This window comes from Neofelis nebulosa, chromosome 1 (genome assembly GCF_028018385.1).
Source record: "Neofelis nebulosa isolate mNeoNeb1 chromosome 1, mNeoNeb1.pri, whole genome shotgun sequence".
Lineage (NCBI taxonomy): Eukaryota > Metazoa > Chordata > Mammalia > Carnivora > Felidae > Neofelis > Neofelis nebulosa.
The window spans coordinates 64,800,273-64,823,327 of NC_080782.1; the positions used below are offsets into that span (position 1 = coordinate 64,800,273).

At 48.8% G+C, this 23,055-nt stretch overlaps 1 protein-coding gene across 3 annotated transcripts; it reads left to right on the plus strand.

Moving 5' to 3' along the window:
* Positions 1-2,929: 2,929 nt before the first annotated feature.
* On the plus strand, positions 2,930-8,997 carry MSX2 (msh homeobox 2). 3 transcript variants are annotated; one of them, XR_009260090.1, is made up of 3 exons: positions 2,930-3,439; positions 5,975-6,152; positions 7,260-7,371. XR_009260090.1 is itself a non-coding variant. In XM_058723685.1 (2 exons), exon 1 carries the CDS (start codon positions 3,061-3,063, stop codon positions 3,445-3,447), a length of 387 nt encoding a protein of 128 aa, XP_058579668.1. In that variant the 5' UTR covers positions 2,934-3,060; the 3' UTR covers positions 3,448-3,467; positions 7,260-7,367. The 3 variants fall into 3 exon arrangements, 2 of the variants coding, with proteins under 2 accessions (XP_058579668.1, XP_058579654.1); XM_058723685.1 differs by lacking the exon at positions 5,975-6,152 and having other exon boundaries at positions 2,934-3,467; positions 7,260-7,367; XM_058723671.1 differs by lacking the exon at positions 5,975-6,152 and having other exon boundaries at positions 2,971-3,439; positions 7,260-8,997.
* Positions 8,998-23,055: the final 14,058 nt, after the last annotated feature.

Below are 23,055 nucleotides of genomic sequence, written 5' to 3' on the forward strand. Positions count from 1 at the left end.
GGGCCCAGGGCTGCGCCTGGGGATCCCCGGGTCCTCCACTTCCAACCTGCGTGACTTCGGGTAGCACAGTTGGTTCTTCCTAGCCTTGGTCTTTTCCCCGTAAAATGGGGGACATGATCTCCGCCCGGAGCAGTGTGTAGGAAGAAACCAATGAGATCCTGGAGGACAGGTAGTAAACTATCATGCAGAGTTGACTCTTCGTGCTGTGTTCCCTTTGAAACCCCACTTTCCTGCCTACAAATACTGCAGTCACGGCAGTGTCACCGGGAACTAACCTTTACTAAATGTCCCTTAAGCGCCAAAGGCAAAAATTCTCAGCCCCGGAGATTTTACAAAGAACCTATCGTGAACTCCGTGAAGGCTGGCGATGAGCCTCAATTCGGGTATCTAGCAGAGAGAAAGCATTCGATAAATTGCTACTGCTTTTGATATATAATATTTTGTATTGATACCCTATACCTTCTGGTTACGTTCTGTAGCCTATTTAATTTAATCACTATAAGGGCGATCCCAGGTAAGGATTATTATCCTTCATTTTGGAAGTCAAAAAGCAGGTTGAGAGACGCAAAGTAATGCGCCCAAGGTCCCGCGGCCAGGAAGAGGTGAATAAAATGTTCAGCCAATGCACAGAAGGGGCTTTCCGTAAAAGGGCTAGAGTTCTGTTGAGGTTCTACCTGTTTACCAGCAGAAGTGAGACCCTTTCCCGAATGTTCCCCACCCCAGCAGGGAGAAGACAAGGTGAGCCGGCTGGTTGCCCTCTGGGCATCTCTCCTGCTCATTTGATGGCCAGAGCTTGGCATCCTGGTTTTGAACACCAATTATTTTGTTTTGTCTCTACTATTTTCCTCTTCCTAGCTTCATAATTTTCTTTCCCTCTCTGGACATCAGGGCCTGAAAGTAGTGAGGGGAACCCGGCTTCTCCTGCCCTAGAAAAGTTCATTAAAAGAGCTCTAGTAGTATTGACTTTTAAATTTTTCCCAGGAATGAGCCTGTATGCCCCTAAATTAACAAATATGAACAGTGTGTTTTCAGGAACAATTTTAAAACAGTGCCTGAGTACAGCCCAACTGAAAGCTGGAACCCTTTTGTACACTTTGGCAGCTTAGGGCTAAACGAATTTCAGGTTTGCTTCCAAAATATATAGCCTGCACCTTGCTGGGTACCTCTAGAAGGCACAGAACTTAATCTGGATTTACCTGTATTGTATTTGAGATGCATATCAAGCCAACTATCATCAAGTATGACTCAAGGGGATAAAGCATACATCTCCAGATAGTTTAATTTTTTAAAAAACGTTCTCTGAGCTTCCAATTTGTTGGGGGGTGGTGACAGGATGTGCTTGGTGGGAGAGGGACCCAGATGTTTTAGAAGACTGTGGTTAGGACTCCCTTTACTTTTTAACTTTTTGAGAACATTTCTAATGGTCTAGTCAGACTGAATTAATTGACCAGGGCAGACTGTTTGTGCCTCCCTAAGATTCAGATCATGCCTATTCAGGACATCCTCAGCCAGCACAGTTTCACTCCAGGCAGATGTTTAGGGTGAAGAAAGCAGTGCCTCAGAGACATGGGTTGGGGGGGGGGGGTGTCATGTCTCTAAGATTCTTGAACTGGGAGATAGCCTCCAAGCCTTGATCATTTCAGTAATTAAAAACAAAGTCCCTTCCTTGCAAGACGCTGGGAACTGTTTAGCAAGCATCTGCTGTGTACAGGCCCTGAGCTGGAAGATTTCTATTTATCTCGTCACTCCCGGGTAATCCTTGAGATATAGGGGGGAGCAACTGCAGCTTGGAGAGGGTCATTTGAAGCTCTTCGGTCTTGGGCCGGTGGCCTGCAGAGGGATCCGAGGCCTCTGCACCCTCTAAACTCCCTCTCCCCTGTCCCAGGGCTGGTACAGTCATCACTAAGGCTTTGAGATGTAATTACCCAGGGTATAATTTGGGGCTGGGTGGGGATATATATGCTTTTTTTTTTTTTTTTTAACCAGGTGCAATGAATAAAAAATGTGCTTCTCAAAAATGTACACAGGCCTGGGGTGTGCAAACTCAGAACCTAGTATTTCTGAGATTTGCAAGAGGAAGGGAAGGACTAGGTACTATCAGCGCCTTTTCCTTCCTCCTCCCCCTTGAAGGCAAACACTGGCACCAAAACACATGACAAACATAGGCTCAAACAAACGCACGAACACACAATACACATAGTCTTGGGGAAAAGGTCGGATCCGGGTGTCGCCCAGAGAAGAGATTCAAGGGAAAGAAAACGCGCGGGTTACACTTTCTAAGAGTGCGCTGGGTTTGTCTCAAGTGGAAGAGATGGGGACCACTGCTTTAAAATTTCCAACTATTTGGAAAACCAGCTCCTGACCATCTTTCGGGCTCCCCATGTCCCTTCTTCCAGGGGAGTTACAGTAACAGCTTTCGCTGTGGAGCATTTGCCAATAGCAAGATACTCTTATAAGCGCCATGTATGTATAATTTCCTTTAGCAAGGATGCTGGCCCCTGTTTTCAGTGTTGTCTCCTACAATTGTAAAGTTAGTCCAGTTTCCACGCATAGTAGGAGCTTCACAAATGTTTTTGCAGTGTGAGTTGGAGATTTTAAACTTGTTCTGGCGGGGGGGTTGGGGAAAGTGGTATGGGCGCGAGGTGCCTTTTTAAAAAGGGGTCAAAAGAGAGAAGAAATGGGACTCGGCGAACTTCCTCTTTAAATAATCGGCCTTAATTACGCCATGGACTTTTCAGTTTTGGCGTGATTATAACCCTTGAGGGATCGCCTAATAACAACTCTGCTGACTGCTCCTGTAATTAACTCCTAATTTATTTCAAACAGGAAAAAAAAAAAAAAAGGCCCCAGCCTCTTCCTGGAGAGCCAATCAGACGCGAGCGTCTGTGGCGTCAGCGCCAGAGCCGGCGCGGATTGGCTGAGCCGAGTCTCCTACTTCCCCTTGGAGGAAAGGCACGGCTCCCGGCGCGCCCCTCCCGTCTCCCCCCAAAAAAGTTTGAGTCGCCGCTGCCGGGTTGCCAGCGGAGTCGCGCGCCGGGAGCTACGTAGGGCAGAGAAGTCATGGCTTCTCCGTCCAAAGGCAATGACCTGTTTTCGTCTGATGAGGAGGGCCCGGCGATGGTGGCTGGGCCGGGCCCGGGGCCTGGGGGCGCGGAGGGGGCCGCGGAGGAGCGCCGCGTCAAGGTCTCCAGCCTGCCCTTCAGCGTGGAGGCGCTCATGTCGGACAAGAAGCCGCCCAAGGAGGCGTCCCCACTGCCAGCCGAAAGCGCCTCGGCCGGGGCCACCCTGCGGCCGCTGCTGCTGCCGGGACACGGCGCCCGGGAAGCTCACAGCCCCGGGCCGCTGGTCAAGCCCTTCGAGACCGCCTCGGTGAAGTCGGAGAACTCAGAAGACGGAGCCGCGTGGATGCAGGAACCCGGCAGATATTCGCCGCCTCCAAGTGAGTGAGCGTCCGAGCCGGACAAGGGGTAGGCGGGGGCCGGTGTCACAGGCTGGGGGAGGGGGGGGGGACGGAGACCCCCCTCTGCACTACACGCCCGGGAAAGCAAGCCTAGGAGTTCTGGCTTCGTATCCGCGCATCGCGTGTTCGCGATCCCCTAGCTGTGCAAAGTATCCGACACAATTGAGGAGTCGCTGGTCTTTGAAGGGCGAATCCTAGCTGGTTCGCCGGGTCGCTCGGTTATCGGTTTCTCTGGTCCTCGGCCCCGCGCTCCAACCATTTTGCTCACTTTTGGTTCACCGTCCAGCGGGTTTCTGTCCCAAGAATGAAGGGGAATACACTTTTAATGAGCACGCGAATGTGTGCCGGGCAGAGGCAGAGGTGCCTTACCTCCTTTCAAAGTTTACAACCCAGCGAGATGTGCCCTCATCTTAAAGATAGACTGGCAGAAATCTAACCCCCGGCATTGGGTAGAAATCATTACCGTCCTCTGGGTCCCGATCCCCGGAAGGGATGGCGGCAGAGGCTGGTGCCAAGGCGAAAAGTCTCCCTGTCGTCCCCGCAGCCAGTACCTTCGCAGGGAGCGGGCTGGGGTCAGGCGCGCGGGGCGCGGGCTCCGCTTGGCTCATAGTAATAATTAACAGCATTCCAGCAGCGCTTGAGATTTCTACAAAGTGATGCTCATTAGTTCACCAGACCCTGATCATTGCTGGAACCCCAAGTGTAGGCGGAGGCACAGGACCGGTGGTTACCCCCTTTACAGACAACACCAGGCTTTAGGAGGACTGGACTTGCTTGACCCGGGTCACCAACAACGGCTGAATTGGGCAAAGGGTCCTGGTGTCCAAACTCTGCTCCTCTGCATGGTGCCCTGACCGCCTTTGATCCCTTTCCCCAAAGAAACCAAGAGGAGGTCCACACACCTGCACCCCGCTTCCTGCCAATGAGGCAAGACTTGGCCATGCAGGCCCAGGAGAATTTATTTCTCCTCCAGCCTTAGCATTTATTTTTGGGCCTGGGTCCTTTTGCATTTGGAGAAGTCATTCCCTATAGACTCTTTAATTTTTATCTCCTAGCCTTTACGATTTCCCTACCCAGTGCACCTTTAGAAAAGGTGAGAAAGAGGGGGTCTGCGGAGGGACCTTTTCCAAAGCCAGTAGAATCACACCTTTCCCCATTCTCATCAGTCAGCCCTCAGGACTCGAGATGCATAGTATTTTGTGAACAAAACAAGGCCATATACCCAGGCCTCAGTGGCTGTCCCCTCTGGCATAGCTCTCCACCCTGTTAGAAACTCCGAAAGATTCAAAGGATGTGGAGATTCAGGACTCAAAGAATTTAAACTCAAGTTTGCACAGTGCTTTATAGCACTTTTCACCATATTATCTTATCTGATCTCTGTGTGGCTGCAGCTGGCCTCCTGGTAACCGAGAAGGACATTTCAGCAGAGTTCAGAGGAATCTGCACACACTGTGTTTGGGCTTGACCAAAAAACAAAAAAACCTTGGGAATATTTGATGATCACCTATCTGGTGTGGCAGACAGGGCTCTGGGCATTCTAAAATTTAGTACTCTGAGCCACACTACACGGTATTTACCCATTTTATTGATGGTGAGATAGAGGCTCAGAAACTTTAAGAAACTTAATTTGTTAGACAAATATTGAGTGCCCATGGATTTCTAGGCCTGGGTCAATGTCCATGAACACACCAAGGATTCAGGCCTTACAGAGAGTAGTGTCCAGAGATCAGAAATCCTCACTTCCTTAGGCCTTCAGGTCCTGGGATGGCAATTCCCCACTTGTTCTGTAAACAACCCCCCCTCCCCACTCTGTGGAGATGAGCTTCCCTGCTAGGGGGTAAGGCAGTTTGGGGCTCTGGGTATGACCTTCAGGAGAGAAAAATCCAAGATTCTGGAGAAGGGATTTAATTTAAAAACAAAAAGTGGTTCATTTGGTGCTTTGGGCCTAGAAATGGCAGTGGGAGCCCTGGGGCAGGAGCCTGGGGCAGGAGCCTGGGGCAGGAGGGAGCCACCTGCCTGGCCAGGTTTGTTATTTGGAGGAAGTAGGGTAACTGCTGTTTTGCTTTGTATAACCGCATCCATCCTTTGACTGGTTTAGAGAGGGGAGGCGAGGTAGGGAGTGTTGAGAGGAAGCCTCTGGACTTTATGGCTATGATACACGTGTGCAATCCCTGTAGCCCGGGTTTTATCATTCAAATGCAGCCTCTAGAGCGGCCAGGATGACTGTTCGGGGCACAGATTTCTTCCAAACAGAGAGTAGGCTCAGGCTTAGACTCTAGGAGCTTGGTTCTGAGTTGCGACAGCTGGGTCCTCCAGAGAGCTAGGTCAGGTTTGGGAAGGGTGAAAGCGGGTCTCTGAGTCTCCCCAAGGTGTTGTTAGTTTATTTGTAAATTACGAAGTAGGTGCCCCCCCCCCCCCCCGTTTATTTAGGGATTTGCCTACGCAAAAGTCTACACTCCTGTGGTAGTTTCTTACCCATCCCTCACCCAGATTTCTGGTTTTGATTGATTGCAGAACCTACTACTTGCTTTTCAGTCCCGAAAATGATGCTTCATAATGTCACATTAGGACAAACCCAGTTCTTGTTGGAAATGGAGGCTGGGTGGGACTTGTTGTATCACCCTCAAGTATGAAGTGTAAACTCTTTCTTGGGCCATCGAAGTAACTAAACAAGAAATGTGACATTCTCCCCGTGAGTACTTTGGAGTTACTACTGTGGCTACTTTGGGAAAATTAGCATAGCTCGTAAAAGCCAAATGCAGAAAATTAATTGTTTAGCATTCTGCCTCTCAGCTCCACACTCTTGCCCCCGCCTCCCTTTGAGGAGAAGAAGCCCCAAGTTAGTTGAGTACCATGGAATCACAAAGATGCCCCGTGCTATGACTTCCTATAATTGAATCCATTTTAAATATGGAGTTTGGATGCCTTTGGCATACCTTTGTTTTGCTTGTTACTCCCTCTTTCCAAATCCTGGCGACAAACTAATCGTTTACACATTTGCTCCTAAACCAGAGAATGGGTAGGGATGATAAGGTGTCATCACATGCTCTCAACTCAGAGGCAGCATGATTTCCCCTGACATTTACATTTATGAGCGAGCTAATTTTTCCCTCCTTCTTAGTAAACTTTATATTACAGAAGCACCAGGCCAAGAAACTTATCCCACGTTCAGGTCTGTAAAATGATGTTCAGGTTGTATAATCTGTAGACTGGATGGAATGACAGCTGCATGGCTGTTTATTGCACGGGGCTGCTCCCAATCCAGAGATGCTATTAATTTACCGCAGACCTTATCTGCACGATTATCCTTCATAAATATGCTGATGCGCTCCAACTTTTCCCGGTGTGGAGAGGGGACCAGCGCAGTTTATAGGACCCTTTTCATTTTTCTTCGTATGGGATTATCTCAGCATTGTAGAGAAGTGACGATTATCATGAATCCCGCCCCCCCCCCTTTTTAAAGACCAGAGAAATGAAGCTCAGAGGACGTGGGTTTTGTTTCTCAGAGAACATTCAGCTCCCTTGGCTGAGGAAGGGTCCGCTTATAGATAATTCTATTTCCATTATCCATTATGCTGTGGGTTCCCATATAGATAGTTCTATGCACTGTTAAAATCGCAAGCTTTTTGTAAGACTCAGTTTTTTAAATCAAGCAATTTATCCACTTAAATATGGTACTTCTCCCACAGTTTTGACAGAGGTCCCTTTCTGAAAGATGAAGAGAGGAAGGCCTGTGCAGGGGTGGACACACCTGGAGAGAAAGCCACGTTTGCTAATTCCCTTCCTCTCTGTTCTCTAGGACACATGAGCCCCACCACCTGCACCCTGCGGAAACACAAGACCAATCGGAAGCCACGAACCCCCTTTACCACGTCCCAGCTCCTCGCTCTGGAGCGCAAGTTCCGCCAGAAACAGTACCTCTCCATTGCAGAGCGCGCAGAGTTCTCCAGCTCTCTGAACCTCACAGAGACCCAGGTCAAAATCTGGTTCCAGAACCGAAGGGCCAAGGCAAAAAGACTGCAGGAGGCAGAACTGGAGAAGCTGAAAATGGCTGCAAAACCTATGCTGCCCTCTGGCTTCAGCCTCCCTTTCCCCATCAACTCACCCCTGCAAGCAGCATCCATATACGGAGCGTCCTACCCCTTCCATAGACCTGTCCTCCCCATCCCGCCTGTTGGACTCTATGCGACTCCAGTCGGATACGGCATGTACCATCTATCCTAAGGAAGACCAGCTCCATAGACTCCACGATGGATGTTTGTTTAAATGGGTCCCCCCTCCCTCTCCAAGAAGGCTGTACCAAGCCGATACTCCTGCTCCGCAAACTTTGCATGCACCACCCTAAGTGGCTAGGCCCACAGGGCCACCGACATAGTTCGAATTTCTTTAGGCTGGAGGCACCAAGTCCCATTTTCTTGGTGTAATCTTCTAGATGCCCCCTTCTCCTTTCACAAAGATTGGCTCTGATGGTTTTTATATATAAATATATATGTAATAAAATATAATACATTTTTATACAGCAGACGTAAAAATTCAGATTATTTTGAAAGGCAAAATTTATATGCATAGTATCTATACTTTTTTTCTATGTATCACCTTCCTAAAAGAGTCCATTTGTTCTTTCTTAGAGGAGGCACAAATTATTCGCTAAAATTGCTGACATTGGGTGATTTTGATGGGATGATTGCCTTCTGCTTATGGAAAACAAAGATTAGAATTAGAAACACGCCTAGGAATTAGATAATGGAGAGATTCCTCAAGAAGACGGGGACACATCATGTTTTTGCATTTTTACACGCATTAAAAAAATACATTAGGTACTACCATATTTGGCCCTGTATTTTTCCCTCTTTCTACACTGTTACAGATTGTTAAAGTTTTAACTTTTTTTTTTTTTTTTGTAAGATCGATAAAAGGGGGTTGGGGATGAGAAGAGTCCTAAGGATGCCTTGGGGTAAGGTGGGACTTGGAAGTAACTTCCTAATTCCTCTCAAGGCTGTTGCTTAACTCCATTTCAGATAATTGGAGAGTACAAAGTTAAGGCCTGTCGGGGAGAATTGACGGGTTCTGTGAAATACTAGGTACGAGTCAGTCCTCACACATTGCAAAGGTGACTGGGGGGCGGGGAGTGTAGTTAATTCTCTGCTTAAAAAAAAAAAATATCTTGTAACCATTACCTATATGCTGAATATTCTTGAACAATGAATAGATCCAGAAAGAAAAACAAATCCTGCTTTCTCTGTGTACCTGTTGTATGTGCTAAACTTATTAGAAAAATTTATATACTTTTTAACATGTTGGGGGCAGAGGGGAAAGCCATGTTTTGACTTGCTAAAAAATGGTCTTGTCAAACAGCCCATTTAGCTCCTGGTACTTCCATCTTTCTATCAATCTCCCCCCTCCCCCCCCCCAGTATACTTTTATCCCTTTGAAAGGGTGCCTTGTATAATTTTATATATTTTATTGAAGAGTTATTTCTTATCTCTTATTCTGAATTAAATTAAACATTTGTTTTATTGCAGTAAAGTTTGTCCAAACAATTATTTTAAAGGGTGCTCTCCGTTCTTAGCTGGGTTCAACTCCAAAATGCCCCCAAGACTGGGGGAGGGGGCTGGTGATTTTTATTAGGATGTTAGTGTGAATCAATGAAGAGTGCCCAGATTCAGCCTGGGTTGGGGGAGTCGATCGCAAATAGCGAACCAAATACTTGGAGATAATTCCTCTGGCAGCTTGTGTTAGTCGTGGAAAAGAAATGGAATTGCTGTTCGGTTTTTCAAACTCTAGTGAAAGATGAGCTTAGAAGAAGTGGGGGCGGGGGGTGGTGGTCCAGGGATCTGAGAGGTTGGTAGATGATCAAGGGAAAATCTTGAACTTGAAATCTGCCAGCTACCAAAAGGGCAACCGATTTAAAACTGGGGGGAAGGGACCTATAGCTCTTTGCAAATGGGGATTGTAACTAGATGCATTCCCTGGGTTGGGAGGTGGGGGTGGTTGCCTGCTGCCCTTTCAGGAGTGTGTCAAATCGCATTCCGTTTACCATTCCTCACTCCTTCCAAGGAGATGGACCCCGAACAAATGCTCTTTTCGGTTTGAAGGGGGAAGGTGGTTCATTCAAGCCCCGTTTGCTTTGCAGCCTCCCTTTCCACTGGGTACAGAACGGGGTCAGGCTTGGGTTTTGAGGCATCACCATTAAAGAAAGAAAAAAAAAAATCGCAGTGGGTGAGGGAGGCCGAGACGGATCTTAAATTCCGCTTTTTATTGCACAAACAAATCCGAAGTGGCTACTGATGATACCTTTCTGAGGTCTGTTTTCGGATGAGAAACGACGGTGGCCCCGGGAACGCGGGCAGAAGGGAATCGAGAACTTCAGGCTGCGGAAGCGGAGGGTAGGCAGATAGATACCGGGCATCGACTAGAACTGGCGCTTTTCCGTCTCACGTTTTTCACTGCGCCGACACCCCGTTTGGAGGTGGGCGCCAGAGACTGCATTTTCCCGCCCGGCGGAAGCTCCCGCGGGTCGGGCGACGAGTCTGAGATCTCCCAGCTCCAGCGCGGAGCGAGAACCGAGCCCACAGACCTGCTTCCAAGCTGGGGGCCGATTTCTGGCCGCTGCACCGCTGCGCTCCGGAGCTGAGCCCCGGGAGCGTCCCAAACCTCCCCAGTTTTCGCCTCTGCCATCCCGATGGGCCTCCTAATCCCAGCCCGGAATCCAACCGCCACGTTAGGTCCCTAATTAGCCCGTCCACCGAGCTTCCTTCCCGGCGCCGCTCGACCCCGCAGCCTCGGGCGATCTCAATCCCGGTTGGGGGATCCGGAGACCGCAGCTCCGGGTTAAGACAGCTTGCCCTCTGGAGGAGGGGTTCGCAAAGCAGGGTGCGATCAGGAGAATTGAGACTGCGACCTGCGTGGCCGATGGGGTGGATTGGAAACGGTCTGGGCGACTGCGCATTAGCCCAATCGCCCCAAATCCCAAAGGAAAACTGAGGCCGGGAGCGAGAAAAAAAGATGTGGCTCAGGCTCAAGCATACACATCCCAGCGCTACCAGGTGGATGGGGTTACCGAGGCGAGGAGGCGGCAGGGCTGCGGGGACCTCGACCACAGCCAGAGGCCCCCGGGGCCCAGGCGGTGCGGCTGACTCTGCGCCTCCCTTCTAACCTGCCCCGTGTTCGGGTTGGCGGTCGCCTTGGTCCCCACCTCGGTCAGGCTCTGTGCGCCAGGAGTTCCAGAGACCGGACTGACAACCTGAGGCAGCAGGAGAACCCTGATTCACCTGGGACCCGCGAAGCTGTGCCTTGGGACTTAAAGCCGAAGATGCCAGTCCTCCCGTACTTTCAACGCTTCCACCAAACTTTTCTAGAAAGACAGCTCTGCTTTGGGGAAAGAGGGGAAGAAGAAAGGAGAGGAGATCACATTTATTGAGCTCCTGCTCAGTGCGGACAGAAGTAGGCATTTCCTCGCACATTTCATCAAATCCTTGCACACCCCTTGGGGATGTGTTATTGATGCCATTTCATAGATGAGAAAACTGAGGCTCAGAGAGGGTACTCACTAAGGTCACAGAGCCAGTAAGTGACAGCAGCAGAACTGAGGCCTAAGCATGAGCGTGGTGGAGGGCACGAGGGCTCGCAAAGACGGGCCCTGCAGAGGCTGTCTTAGACATAACGTGGGGGTCTCCAGAGCTCCCCAGATTCCCAAACCCGGAGAGCTCATCTCTGGAGCATTACTCTCCACCCCTTTCCCCACCTCACTTTGGCCAGCGGGGCTTTCCCTATCCCTGGGGACCTGGGACTCAGCCTCCCCATCCTCCCCATCCCCGCACCCCTGGGGAGGCGATGCTGGGGCAGGGCCGGCAGGAGGTAGGCAGCGAGGGCCTGGCTGGCTGGGAGCAGGCATTGGCAAAACGTCTGCCTGACCTGACTGAAAAGAGGATCCTTGCCTTTGAGCAGAACCTTGTCTGACCGAATGAAAACTCCCACGGCCATTCTTTGCTATAAAAGCCGCTCATTTGCCACGGGTTGGAGAGGCCATTCCCCAACCCCCACTCCCTCTCCATTGCTGGGTTTGGAATAAACATAAACCTCATTTATAAAAGAACCCACGTCAGACACACACACACACACACACACACACACACCCTGAAATCACAGGGCCCAGTTGGTGAAGTTGATTGTGCCTGTGTCCTTCTTCAGTGTAAAAAAAAAAAAAAAAAAAAGATTTCCAGATTGGTGATGCTGTAGGCCTCTTTAATGAAATTGGTCAGACAGCAATGAAGAAAAGTCGGCTGTCAACTCCTGGACCCCTCTCCCCCCCCCCCTCCTACCCTACCCCACCCCCTCACCTCCTCCTTACTAGAAACTAAATAAAAAGCAGTAAAATTACTTTCCGAAATAGCCTGCTTCAAAGCAGAACAGAGTACCAGGCTTCGGGAGTCCTGAGTCTTGCCTTGATAAGGTTCATAATAATCAAATCCGAACTCCATCCACCTCCTCTGACTCTTGCCAACCTCCTCCGGACCCCTCTGCATTTGTTGATGAAAACACTTTGATGTCCTGAGTTCTCCAAACAATTATTATTATAATTTTAAACAACCTGGTATTTTCCATTACTAACGGCTCGGGCTTTGAAGTTACACCTCGTAATTTCCTAAATTAAATAAATCATTTTAAGTTTGCACTGGGAGGCTTTTAATAGCGGAGAAAGGAATATCATTATCTTATTGAGACCCAATTGTGGTGGCTCCAGCTTGGCTGTAGCTGGGGGCAAAGTAGGCTCACTCTAACAGACATACTTTATTAACCTCCCATAACTCTTGAAAGAACATTTTTATATTTTCTTTGATTTCCCCCCTCCCTCTCTTGTTTTAAAGCTGTCCCAACCTTTAATTAGTGCCTAATATGAAAAGCATTATTTTTTTAATGCTATGTAATTTACCAGCGGCAACAGGCCAACTTAACAATTGTTTATTAGACTTGGTTTTTCACACAGGGCAAAGAATGCCTCTCCAAACCCAACTTTTCATGGGTGGTTGCACTAATTAATACAGTGTCTGAGGCTCCTAGGGGGTTTTTTAATATTGAAGCCTATGGGGGCGGAAGGGGGTTTTAGAAGTCCAGCTCCTGCCGACGACGTTCTCGCTCTGATTTCTTTCATGCTGTTTTGATCCTGTCTGTGGAGTCAGCACAGACAGAAAGTGTTCCCTGGCTCCGGAGACTCCGGGGATCCCGAGGCAACGGCCCCCAGGAACCCCAGCACCTCCACTTGTGATTCATGGCCCGTGGGGCCCAAGCTTGGGATGCAGGGAGCCCGTTGATCACCCTGGGCTTGGGGCGTGGACCCCCTTATCCAGCCAGGAGGGAGAAAGAGCTGGCTTGGGGCTGGGGCTGGGCTGGAGTTGGGCTGCTGGGGGCAAATGCCCGGGGCCTCCCAGGCACCAGGTGATGCTTGGCTCGGGGCACCGAACTGGCAGAAAAGGAGGCAGGGCCTGGGATGGAAGAGGGTGAAGCTGGGGAGGGACCCAGGCCAGCAGGGCATCCTCTTCGTCCTTGTCACTTCTTTCTCTTCTGTCTTCCCCAGTCTTTGTCTCTCATTCCCCATCTCGTCTTTAGTTTCTTCTCTCCCCTGTTGCCCCCTCTTTCTTGTTCTTTTCTTTGCTATCTCTTTCAGTTCCCTCTCCTCAACTTTCATTCTTTTTCATGTTCATCCCACTTTACATCTTTAATTTTTTTTCTTCTCTCTACTTTCCTACTATCTATACAATTCCTCTTCCGTGCTCTCCTTCTAAACTTTATTTTCTTCTCTTTCTGCCACCTTGCTCCCCTGTTGCATCTCTCCATATTCCCCCCCCCCCCCCCCCGTTTTCAATTTATTCTCATTCCCACTGTCACCTATGTGTCCCCTTCTGGCCCTTTGTTGCCCTTCTTTCTGCCCTGGTTCTAGCGTTCCTGCGGGATTCCCAGATTCCGCCCCAGCGGTTGGCCTGGCTTCTCTGGGCGCTGCGCCCTCAGGCAGGGGGCCCCTCGCCACCAGTCCCTTCTGCGCCCTTGCCTCCCCCGCTGCACCTGGAGAGGGAGCAAGGGAGAGACCCCTGGGCAGGAGGAGGACATATCATCCGTTTTCTCCCTGACCATGGGCGTCGCGGGCGAGAAGGGCAGAGCCAAGCGGAGAAGGGCCGGGTCCCCGCGCGCGGCCCCCTCTGCCCCGCCCGCCGCCGGCCGCCCGTTTGATGTCGCGGGCCCGGCAGGAATGCGGCCGGGTTATCAATCACCCAGCTGGATCCTGAAGGTCTCGGCCTAATCACATTTAATTGCTCGTGGAGGCCCACTCTCGCCCCGGGCCGGCCGCCGCGCTCAATTACTCCCCAAATACCTGCCATCAATAAATGCGCGCTGACACCGGCCCGGCCCGCTCCGCTGGCCCGGGAGACCTCAGTCGGCCAGGCGCCCGCATCCCACCTCCACCCCACCCCCACCCCCATCATTAAACTTACACCTCGACGCCACCGGAGGAGCAAGCCAAGCAGGTAACAGTTCCCTCTTAGCGCTTCCCCAAGGGCCAGGCACGGGTGCCCAGCGATCTACACGCATCAGTTAGGTGGGGTCTCAGCACCGTCCGGAGATGCAGTTACCATCTGCGTTTGGGTTAAGGGAACTTTGGTTCCTCCATTAACGTGCCCGGGGTGGCAGAGGTAAGCAGTGGCCCCACTGGGATAAGACCTAACGACCCGGCAATTCCACAGGCCTTGAGTGAAAGCACGAGGCAATAGTGCCTCCCAGAGGCCGGAGATTTACCTGGGGCCCCTGTGCTAAGGTGTGTGGGCCGGCACCTTAGGCCAGGTACCTCTTATAGGATCTTCTTTATTCCTCCCTGCAGCTTTGTGAAGTATCCCCGTTTTTCGTGTCCCCATCTCCTAGATGAGGACACGGGGGCCTGAGCCCCCACCTGAGCTGTGGGGAGCCTGCCCTCAGACCGAGGCCCTGGCTTGTCTGCCGTCTGAATGCCATCCTTCGCTCCCATTTTCTCTCTTTGCCTTCCCAGAAACCTTGACATTAAAGCACCGTGAGCTCTCCCATTTTCACAGAGCAGAACAGTAAGCCTCAGACAGCAAGCTGCCCAGAGAGGTGGCAGAGCAGGGCTGAAATCACACAGCCCGTGGCTCAGAGCCCAGGAAGCCATGTCAGGGGAGCTATTTACATGATATTATCCTGCTCTGTCGAGAGCCTTTACTTAAAAGAGCACATCACGTCTGTGTTTCATGTAGTTTACCATTCATGGGGAAGTAATAGCTGTACATTGAAAGAAAGATGAAGAGGGGCTCACTGACGTCTCACTGCGTGAGGCCAAGTGGTCAGATTAGCTTAGGTCGGTTTGCAAATAATATTGACAGCGAACGTCCAGTGAAGAAAAGCAGGAGATACATATATATATATATATATATATATATACACACACACACACACATATATATATACACACACACATATATATACACACACACATATATACACATATATATACACACTTATATATACTTACTATATATATACTTATATATACTATATATATATACCACACTTATATATACTTACTAAATATATACATATAGTAAGATACTGTATATATAGTAAGAGTTATGTTAAATATATATTTCATCTAATCGAAGACACCATCAATATAATACACATTTTATATGTCACTAAAAGCAATTGCCAACTATGATGTAATGTTTAATCACCTAGAATTTTATTTTGCACTTATTTTAATAGCTCTTATTATTAAGAGTTCTTCTAAATTAAAAAAACAAAGACGAAGGGGCAAGAGTCATCTGAAGTCCGCCTTTGACTTTCTTTAGTCCCTTTACACCCTCCTTCGATCCCTTATTATATTTATAAAATGTATTCCAGTGTCCAAAATACTCACATCCTCATTTGACCCTCAAGGTAAAAGACGGGATACTTTCAGTATCACCACGCTTAGAAGAGAAAACGGGTACCCAGAGAGGTAAGGTGACTTCCCTGAGATCACACAGCAAAGGAATGGAGGCAGGCTTGACAACTAATTATATTTCTTCCCACCTGGGTGAGGTTAAGTCCTCCCAGGACTAGAGATCTGCTTTGCTGGTTCCTTTTTTCTCTTTCTTTCCTTCTTTCTTTCTGTGGACTCAAAAAAAGTGTATAGTTTCCTGAAAGGGGTTTCTGGGTTGCAGGGCCTGATATAAAAAGAGCTTTTTAAATAGCAAAGCTCTGCCTATTTTTATTTCAATGCTGAGAATGCTTGATGATGGAAAAACTGACTTTGTAAAGAAATTGTATATAAGACGCTAAGTGCCTCCTGAAATCCCATCGCAGAAAATCACCTGAAAGGTGGTGGTGATGGATGAGGCACTTATTGATGTGAAATTGGCCAATTCAGGGAAAGTCTGAGGGCTGCAAAATGTTCATCCCTCCTCCTTCCCACCGCATCGGCCGTTCACCCCGTCTAGTCTTTCCAGTTGGATTTCTCTTTGTTTAGCAATGGGAACAGAGAAGAGCCAAGAAGACCACATAAAAAGTCCCAGGGGTGGGTGTGGGGAGTAGGATCTCGGACTTGAGAATTCCCCGGAAGCAACTGGACAGTGAAGTCATCCTGAATGGATGCGGGGTGGGGGCGGGGCAAGGCTATCTCACATCAGCGTCCACGTACCGGCACAGGGCAGTGTGAGGTGGTCCTGCCTTTGGGACCAGACCTCCAGACGTATGTTATTCCTAGGGTTAGGGACATCTCTGCCCTGCACAGATATCACTAAAGGACAGCCCACTTTGGTGAGAAGGGAAACTGAGTTTTCCCTTGTAAGTAGCAGGCAAGTGCCAATAAATTAGGTCTTGGGAAGAAAGAAGCAATTAGAGAAGGCAGATTTCCCAAGTCGGGGACCGACGAAAGCTGAGTCGCCTCAAATGTCTTTTTCAGGGGCAGTAATGCCCAAATTTCCCTTCACACCCAATCCCTGGCTAGGTCGGGGCTAGACAGTGGCAATCATGTGCTTTTTAGAGCAAATTAAGTGAAACTGATGTGTGACGAGTAGGTGGGGTTCAAAATGGCAACATTAGAAGCACACCAACTAAACCTTCCTTTTCCCTGAATCAGCAGCAAGTGAAGACTATTTTCAGGGGCTCCTGAGTGGCTCAGTTGGTTAAGCGGTTAAGCGTGCAACTTCAGCTCAGGTCACGATCTCTCAGTTTGGGAGTTCGAGCCCCACATCAGGCTCTGTGCTGACAACTCAGAGCCTGGAGCCTGCCTTGGATTCTGTGTCTCCCTCTCTCTCTACCCCTCCCCCATGTCCCTATTTCTAAAAAATAAATAAACCTTAAAAAAAAAAAAAGACTTTTTACTGAGGTCTCAGCACGCACGAGGCATCCTGAACATTGATCTCCTCTCACCCCAGGACTTGTCTGAACTTCTCCAAACAGAATTACTCAAATTCTCTACAGCTAAGAAGAAAACAATGATATTGTTCATCTCGTTGGATCATACACAGGTTAAATGAGCACTTCCTACCTGCCGGGCAGGATCTGGTCTCTACCTCATTTCATTTTAATCTGCAGAATAACACCGTAATGTGTCATCCGCACTTTGTAGATAAGGAGACTGAGACCCTGAGAGATTATGTTACTTGCCTGTGGTCTCACCACCGGTGAATGGCAGAGCTGGGATTTGAACCGTTGGACTCCAAGGAACATGCTCTCAAAAGTACTCTTGCAGAGCGTTCACTTTCATCAAAAATTTGGGGTTTATGTCACCTACAAGAGCAGAAACCAGGACGAAGGAGATGGTCCTTGGGCCCACTGGGTTTCTGAATTAAAATTAAGTTGTCACCTGAAGCTAAATGACATTTCAGGTTAATATCTCAAACTGGAGGTAGGATAACAGTGAAGGCCCACACTGTAGAATCTCAAGGCAGAAGGGAATTTTGTGATGATATGGTACAAGAACATTCGAGTGGAAGTGAGTTGCCCCAAGTCACATAGCTGCAGCTAGGTAGAGAGCAATATCGAAAAACGAAAATGGAAAAAGAAAAGACAAAAAGGGGAAGAGTTACATGTCTAGTTCAGTTCAGCTGATCAGAGCTCAAAGGGGCCTTAGCAATTTTGATTTCTTAGTGACCTGAAATCCAGGCCTACTATACCTTTAATGTTAGTAGCTCATTAAGAGAAGCAGCCTGGACCAAGGGCACCGGGATGGGGGCGGGGATCGGTTTCGGTCCCCAATAATATCCATCTCCCACAGCCACTCCAAATTAAAAACATGTGTGTATATTATTTGATCTCATCAAATCATATTTTCCCAAGCTTAGAGAAAGTGTGAGTAAAAGCATTTTTTTTTTTTTAAAGAAAACTTTGCTATTTTTATTCATCTTGTAACATGCCATCTTGGTAAAAATAGCATGCTGGCTGGGCATTAAGACAAGCCTCCGGCCTCATCGTATTCCCTTCTGAATAGATTGCTCTGCTTATGTTCTCCTTTTATTGATATGTCGGTGCTTCCACCAAAGACCGCCAAATGAGATACCCGAGTTACCTAGTTCAAGTTCAGACTAGCCACTGGTGGCTCTCTGGATCTTGACTTAACTCCTGTAAACCATGGCAAGAGTTAGCAGTGGGGAAAGATAGGAAGCCCGTGGAGGAAAACGTTTCGTTCCGTCTATTTCGGAACCATGTATCTAGCGCTTAGAACAGTGTCTGGTCCAAGTAGGTGCTTGGTAAGCATGGTGTTTATTGAATAAGGGAGGTGAATGTTTTCCCAAATGACATAACCAACCGTTCTGGAACACTGTGGGGGCTCTGGGTTTAACGGATTTTGAAAGTTTCTGAAAATGTTGTGAGTTCCAACTTTTAAAGAGTCGGTTCAGTTCACCAGACAATAAAAATGATTTGCATTTGGCAAGATGGGTCAGGTAGTGCTATCAAGGCAGTTATAAAGAATTCTTTTTTTTTTTTTAATTTTTTTATTTTATTTTATTTTTTTTAATTTTTTTTTTCAACGTTTTTTATTTTTATTTTTGGGACAGAGAGAGACAGAGCATGAACGGGGGAGGGGCAGAGAGAGAGGGAGACACAGAATCGGAAACAGGCTCCAGGCTCCGAGCCTTCAGCCCAGAGCCCGACGCGGGGCTCGAACTCACGGACCGCGAGATCGTGACCTGGCTGAAGTCGGACGCTTCACCGACGGCGCCACCCAGGCGCCCCGAGTTATAAAGAATTCTTGATCGGTTCGGGTCTCTGATGACTAGTCACAGAAGAATATTAAAGAAACTTTCACGACCTTGACTGGCGTGTTAGCCAGACTCCGCAGAGCCAATTGTACTTGTCCTTACGTTTCATGGGCAAAAACGCATTTAAAATATTGCATTAAATGGAACCCTCCTGAATTATAAAATTGTCTAGGTGGACGTAGGCCACTTCTTTAGAGTTTGTTTTACAGTGTGGTCCAGAGGTTAATTAAGGCACCCGCTGACACGAGTGCAAGAGGCGGAGTCCTGGCTCTGAGCTGCAGCTGGTTTGGAAGGAGAGGAGAATCTCCAGAAAATTTTCTTTTATTGTCTTTAAGCCTCGGGTTTCTCTTCTGTCATGTGGCACTTTTCCTGGCTTCGGTAGCCCTCAGAGGTGTTTTTCAGAGGCATAATGAAGGCATGATTAGCTTTCTAGAGACCTTGGGATCAGCGATAGGATTTAAAGCAAAAAACTTCTAGGAATCAGGTGGGAAATTTAAAAAGTAGTAGTTTCAGAGCAAAACGGGTCATCCCTGCGACACTGAACTGCATTCAATTCGAAGTCTCTTTAGGGGTCGGGGGACGATGACTCTCTCCACGACGTAACAATGTTAATAATGCAGGTCGCAGAGCCCAGAGCCGGGGGTGCAGGAAGCCTTTGTGAAATTTATCTTGATTTTTGCAGTTATTGTAAAGAAACCTGACCTCTCACGTATTACTAACTCGTAGAACGTAAAAATCTCCCCCAAAGTCTGACAGTTGCCTTACACTTATCAGAGCCCAGATTTCTAAACTCCGGGCCAGCGTGAGGTCTCACGTTACTGGGGCTTCATCGCTTTTTTTTACAAATATACTGCAGGTCATTCGCTGGTAGGTTATGAAATATGATCGTAAATTAAAACTAAACGGCTCACATAAAACAAATGGACAAAGAGCACTTTGTAATGTCGAGGGCTCCAGTTTGATTGTGTTGGTTCATTTATTTGGGTATTTAGAGGATTTCAAGAAGCCCACTACGCTAAACGTATGGCATGATGGTAGGCATGTGGTCCCGCTACCGTAGAGCTTTGCCCCAAAGCCCATTTCAGAACCAGGAGTAAGGAGCGACCTGTGACAACCTCACAGGTTAAAAGCTCTGTCACCTACATGGCTTCTTTGAGGCAGGCAGCATCATGGGGAGGAGGAAAGAGAGGCTCATACCGAGGGGTAGGGTCATAAGGTCCCCAGAAGAGTTGGGACTCCCGCCGCAAGCAGAAAATCCATGCTAAAGGACATGAGATTTAGTTTTCAGAGGAATTAGAGGTAGGTCAGTCCTGGAGCCGGGAGACGGGTGGTGTGGGGGGATAATGTGGTAAGATTGGTGTCGCCTTTGGAGGTTGATCCTGGCAGGTGGGTGGCGGCGGTGGGTGTTTACTGCAATTGTAACTCTTCCAGTCAGGTCAGCGTCTTACATGCCCAATTAATTTACAAACTCCCCAGGCAAAGTAAGCAAATCCTGGAGTAGGAACACACTCCACCGCACTCGGGGTCTGCCAGTTGCTCTGTTGGGATTTCTTGTTAGTGCCACTAGATGTATTAAAACTGAGGGGGAATGGTAGAGAAAAGAGTGTTATGTATGATGAGTCCTTGTCATAGAAATTACTTCTTTTCCTTACATGTATTTCTTCCTCTGTTCCTTCCATCCTTGGTCCCTCCCTCTTCCTCCTTCCCCCCTCCCTCCCTCCTTCCTTCCTTCCTTCCTTCCTTCCTTCCTTCCTTCCTTCCTTCCTTCCTTCTTTCCTCCTTCCTTCCTTCCTTCCTTCCTTCCTTCCTTCCTTCCTTCTTTCCTTCCCCATTCCTTCCTTCCTTCCTTCCTTCCTTCCTTCCTTCCTTCCTTCCATCTTTCTTTCCTCCTTCCTTCCTTCCTTCCTCCTTCCCTCCCTTCCTCCTTCCCTCCCTCCTTCCTTCCTCCCTCCCCCCTCCTTCCTTCCTTCTTTCCTTCCTTCCTTCCTTCCTTCCTTCCTTCCTTCCTTCCTCCTTCCCTCCCTTCCTCCTTCCCTCCCTCCTTCCTTCCTTCCTCCCTCCCCCCTCCTTCCTTCTTTCCTTCCTTCCTTCCTTCCTTCCTTCCTTCCTCCTTCCCTCCCTTCCTCCTTCCCACCCTTCCTCCTTCCCTCCCTTCCTCTTTCCCTCCCTCCTTCCTTCCTTCCTCCCCCCTCCTTCCTTCCTTCTTTCCTTCCTTCCTTCCTTCCTTCCTTCCTTCCTTCCTTCCTCCCTCCCCCCTCCTTCCTTCCTTCTTTCCTTCCTTCCTTCCTTCATTCCGTGGCAAAACACCCATAACATAAAATTTACTATTCTAACCATTAAGTGTACATTTCAGAGTAGCATCAGGCACATTCACAATGCTATGCAGCCATCACCACCATCCATCTCCAGAACTTTTTCATCTTCCCAAACTGGAACTCTGTACCCAGTTAAACACTAACTCCCCATTCCACCTCCCCCGGCCCCTTGGAACCATCATTCTACTTTCCGTCTCTCTGAATTTGCCTACGCTACATACCTCATGTAAGCGGAATCATTCACCATGTGTCCTTTGGTGTCTGGCTTATTTCACTAAGCATGTTTTCAAGATTCATTCATATCGTAGCTTGTCTCAGCACGGTCTTCCTTTTTAAGTCTGAATGATATACCGTTGTGTGTATACCACAATTTGTTCGTCCATTCAGCCCCTGATGGACGTTTGGGTTGCTTTCACCCTTGGCGACTGTGAGTAATGCTGTTATCAACATGGGTCTGTAAATATCTGTTCGAGTTTTGGCTTTTCAGTTCTTGCCCCCTTCACCTGTTTCGCCTACCCCCCAAAGCCCCCTTTTGAAGTATGTGTTTATGTGGGGATTTATGTCTGTCTCCTCTCCAGGCTGTGCCAGCCCTCTGGGGTCTCGTCTTCAAGAAGCTTCCGGTTTGATGGGGAAAGAGCCAGGGACTTGCACAATTACCGCCCAGAGGTGCATGGCACAACCCCCCAGGGAGGCTTCAGAGCCCTGGGAGTTGGCAGAAAGGGGAAACCGAGTTGCCAGGGCTGATGCGGCGGCTTCACGGAGGAGGCAAACTTCTAACCGTGTCTTGAAGCACGAACATCTCTTTCAGAGTAGAGGAAGAGCACGGAGACTAACGGAACCGAACGGCAGTCGGGTGCTCAGGAGGAGCAAATGGGCTTTGAGGGGGGTCGGGAAGGGTGCAGACTCTAGGTCAGCACTCCTGGGTTCAGATTCTCACTCCACTAACCTTGGGAGGTTAAGCTCTCTGGAACTTGATTTCTTCGTATGCAACTTGTGGGGGACAATTTCACTTCTCTTGGATGATGTTGTGGGGGTAAAGTGAGATGACATAGAAAATGCGACTCAGGATGCGTGGTGTGGAGAACACCCTCAGGGCTTGGAGGTGAGCCTTGTACCTCGTGGTAAGGATTCTAGTCCTTTCTTTGGGCATCGAGTAGCAGCGAAAGCTTTTCAGGCAGGTAGTGACAGGGCCTTGTGGGCTTTCACTTGCAGGGGAGGCCTGGGGTGCAGACAAAGGGCTAACCTAGCTGTCTTCCCTGGTGTTATTTTGGATAATACGGGGAATAAAACCAAACTTCTCAGTGTTGAGGCGGGTGGGCGTGACTGAACAGCACTTTCAAAATGACCCATTTTGCTCATGAACGGTGGGGCAGAGAGTACTTTTAATCATTTATCTAGCACTGGTCCTCCCTCATTGTCTCCTCCAACACCTCACATTGTCACCAGAGTAATGGGCACAGAGCAACGTCTCATGGATACAGAGAATTCTACCACCATACCCTCTGCCTTCCCTTCCTTCCTCCGTCCCCCCCCACCCCCCGGCCAACATCATCTCGAGCCTTTCTTTCCCTTTCCTTGTGACAAGGTGGTGACGACGGTCTGAAGGATTCTGGGGTGGAAGTGAACGCGTGCCAGTTGAAAACATAGAAACAAAATGCCTGCACCAGGAATCTCCAGACCCTGGGCTTTTACAACCTCTGAAAGACAGGCAGTGCCCCCCCCCCGCCCCCCGCCCCCAAAGACTTCCACTCTGCTTCAGCTTTAAAAGTCAGTCTCATGAAAGCCTTTCCAACATGCATTTAAAATCATCCATCCAAAAGATAACTAAATCATGGCCATTCATTGCTCTCAGCCCATCACACTGCAATGAAAACATGTATTTAACTGAGAAAACACTGAGCCTTCACTCTCCCCGGCCCCTGTCTCCTTTCTTCTCCCTTTCTTTGACGGCTCCAAATGTTATGATTCATCTCAGCACTGCCTAATGCAGCAGTGAATTACAGGCCCCAGAGATTTCCAAACCCGGAGGGGTCCG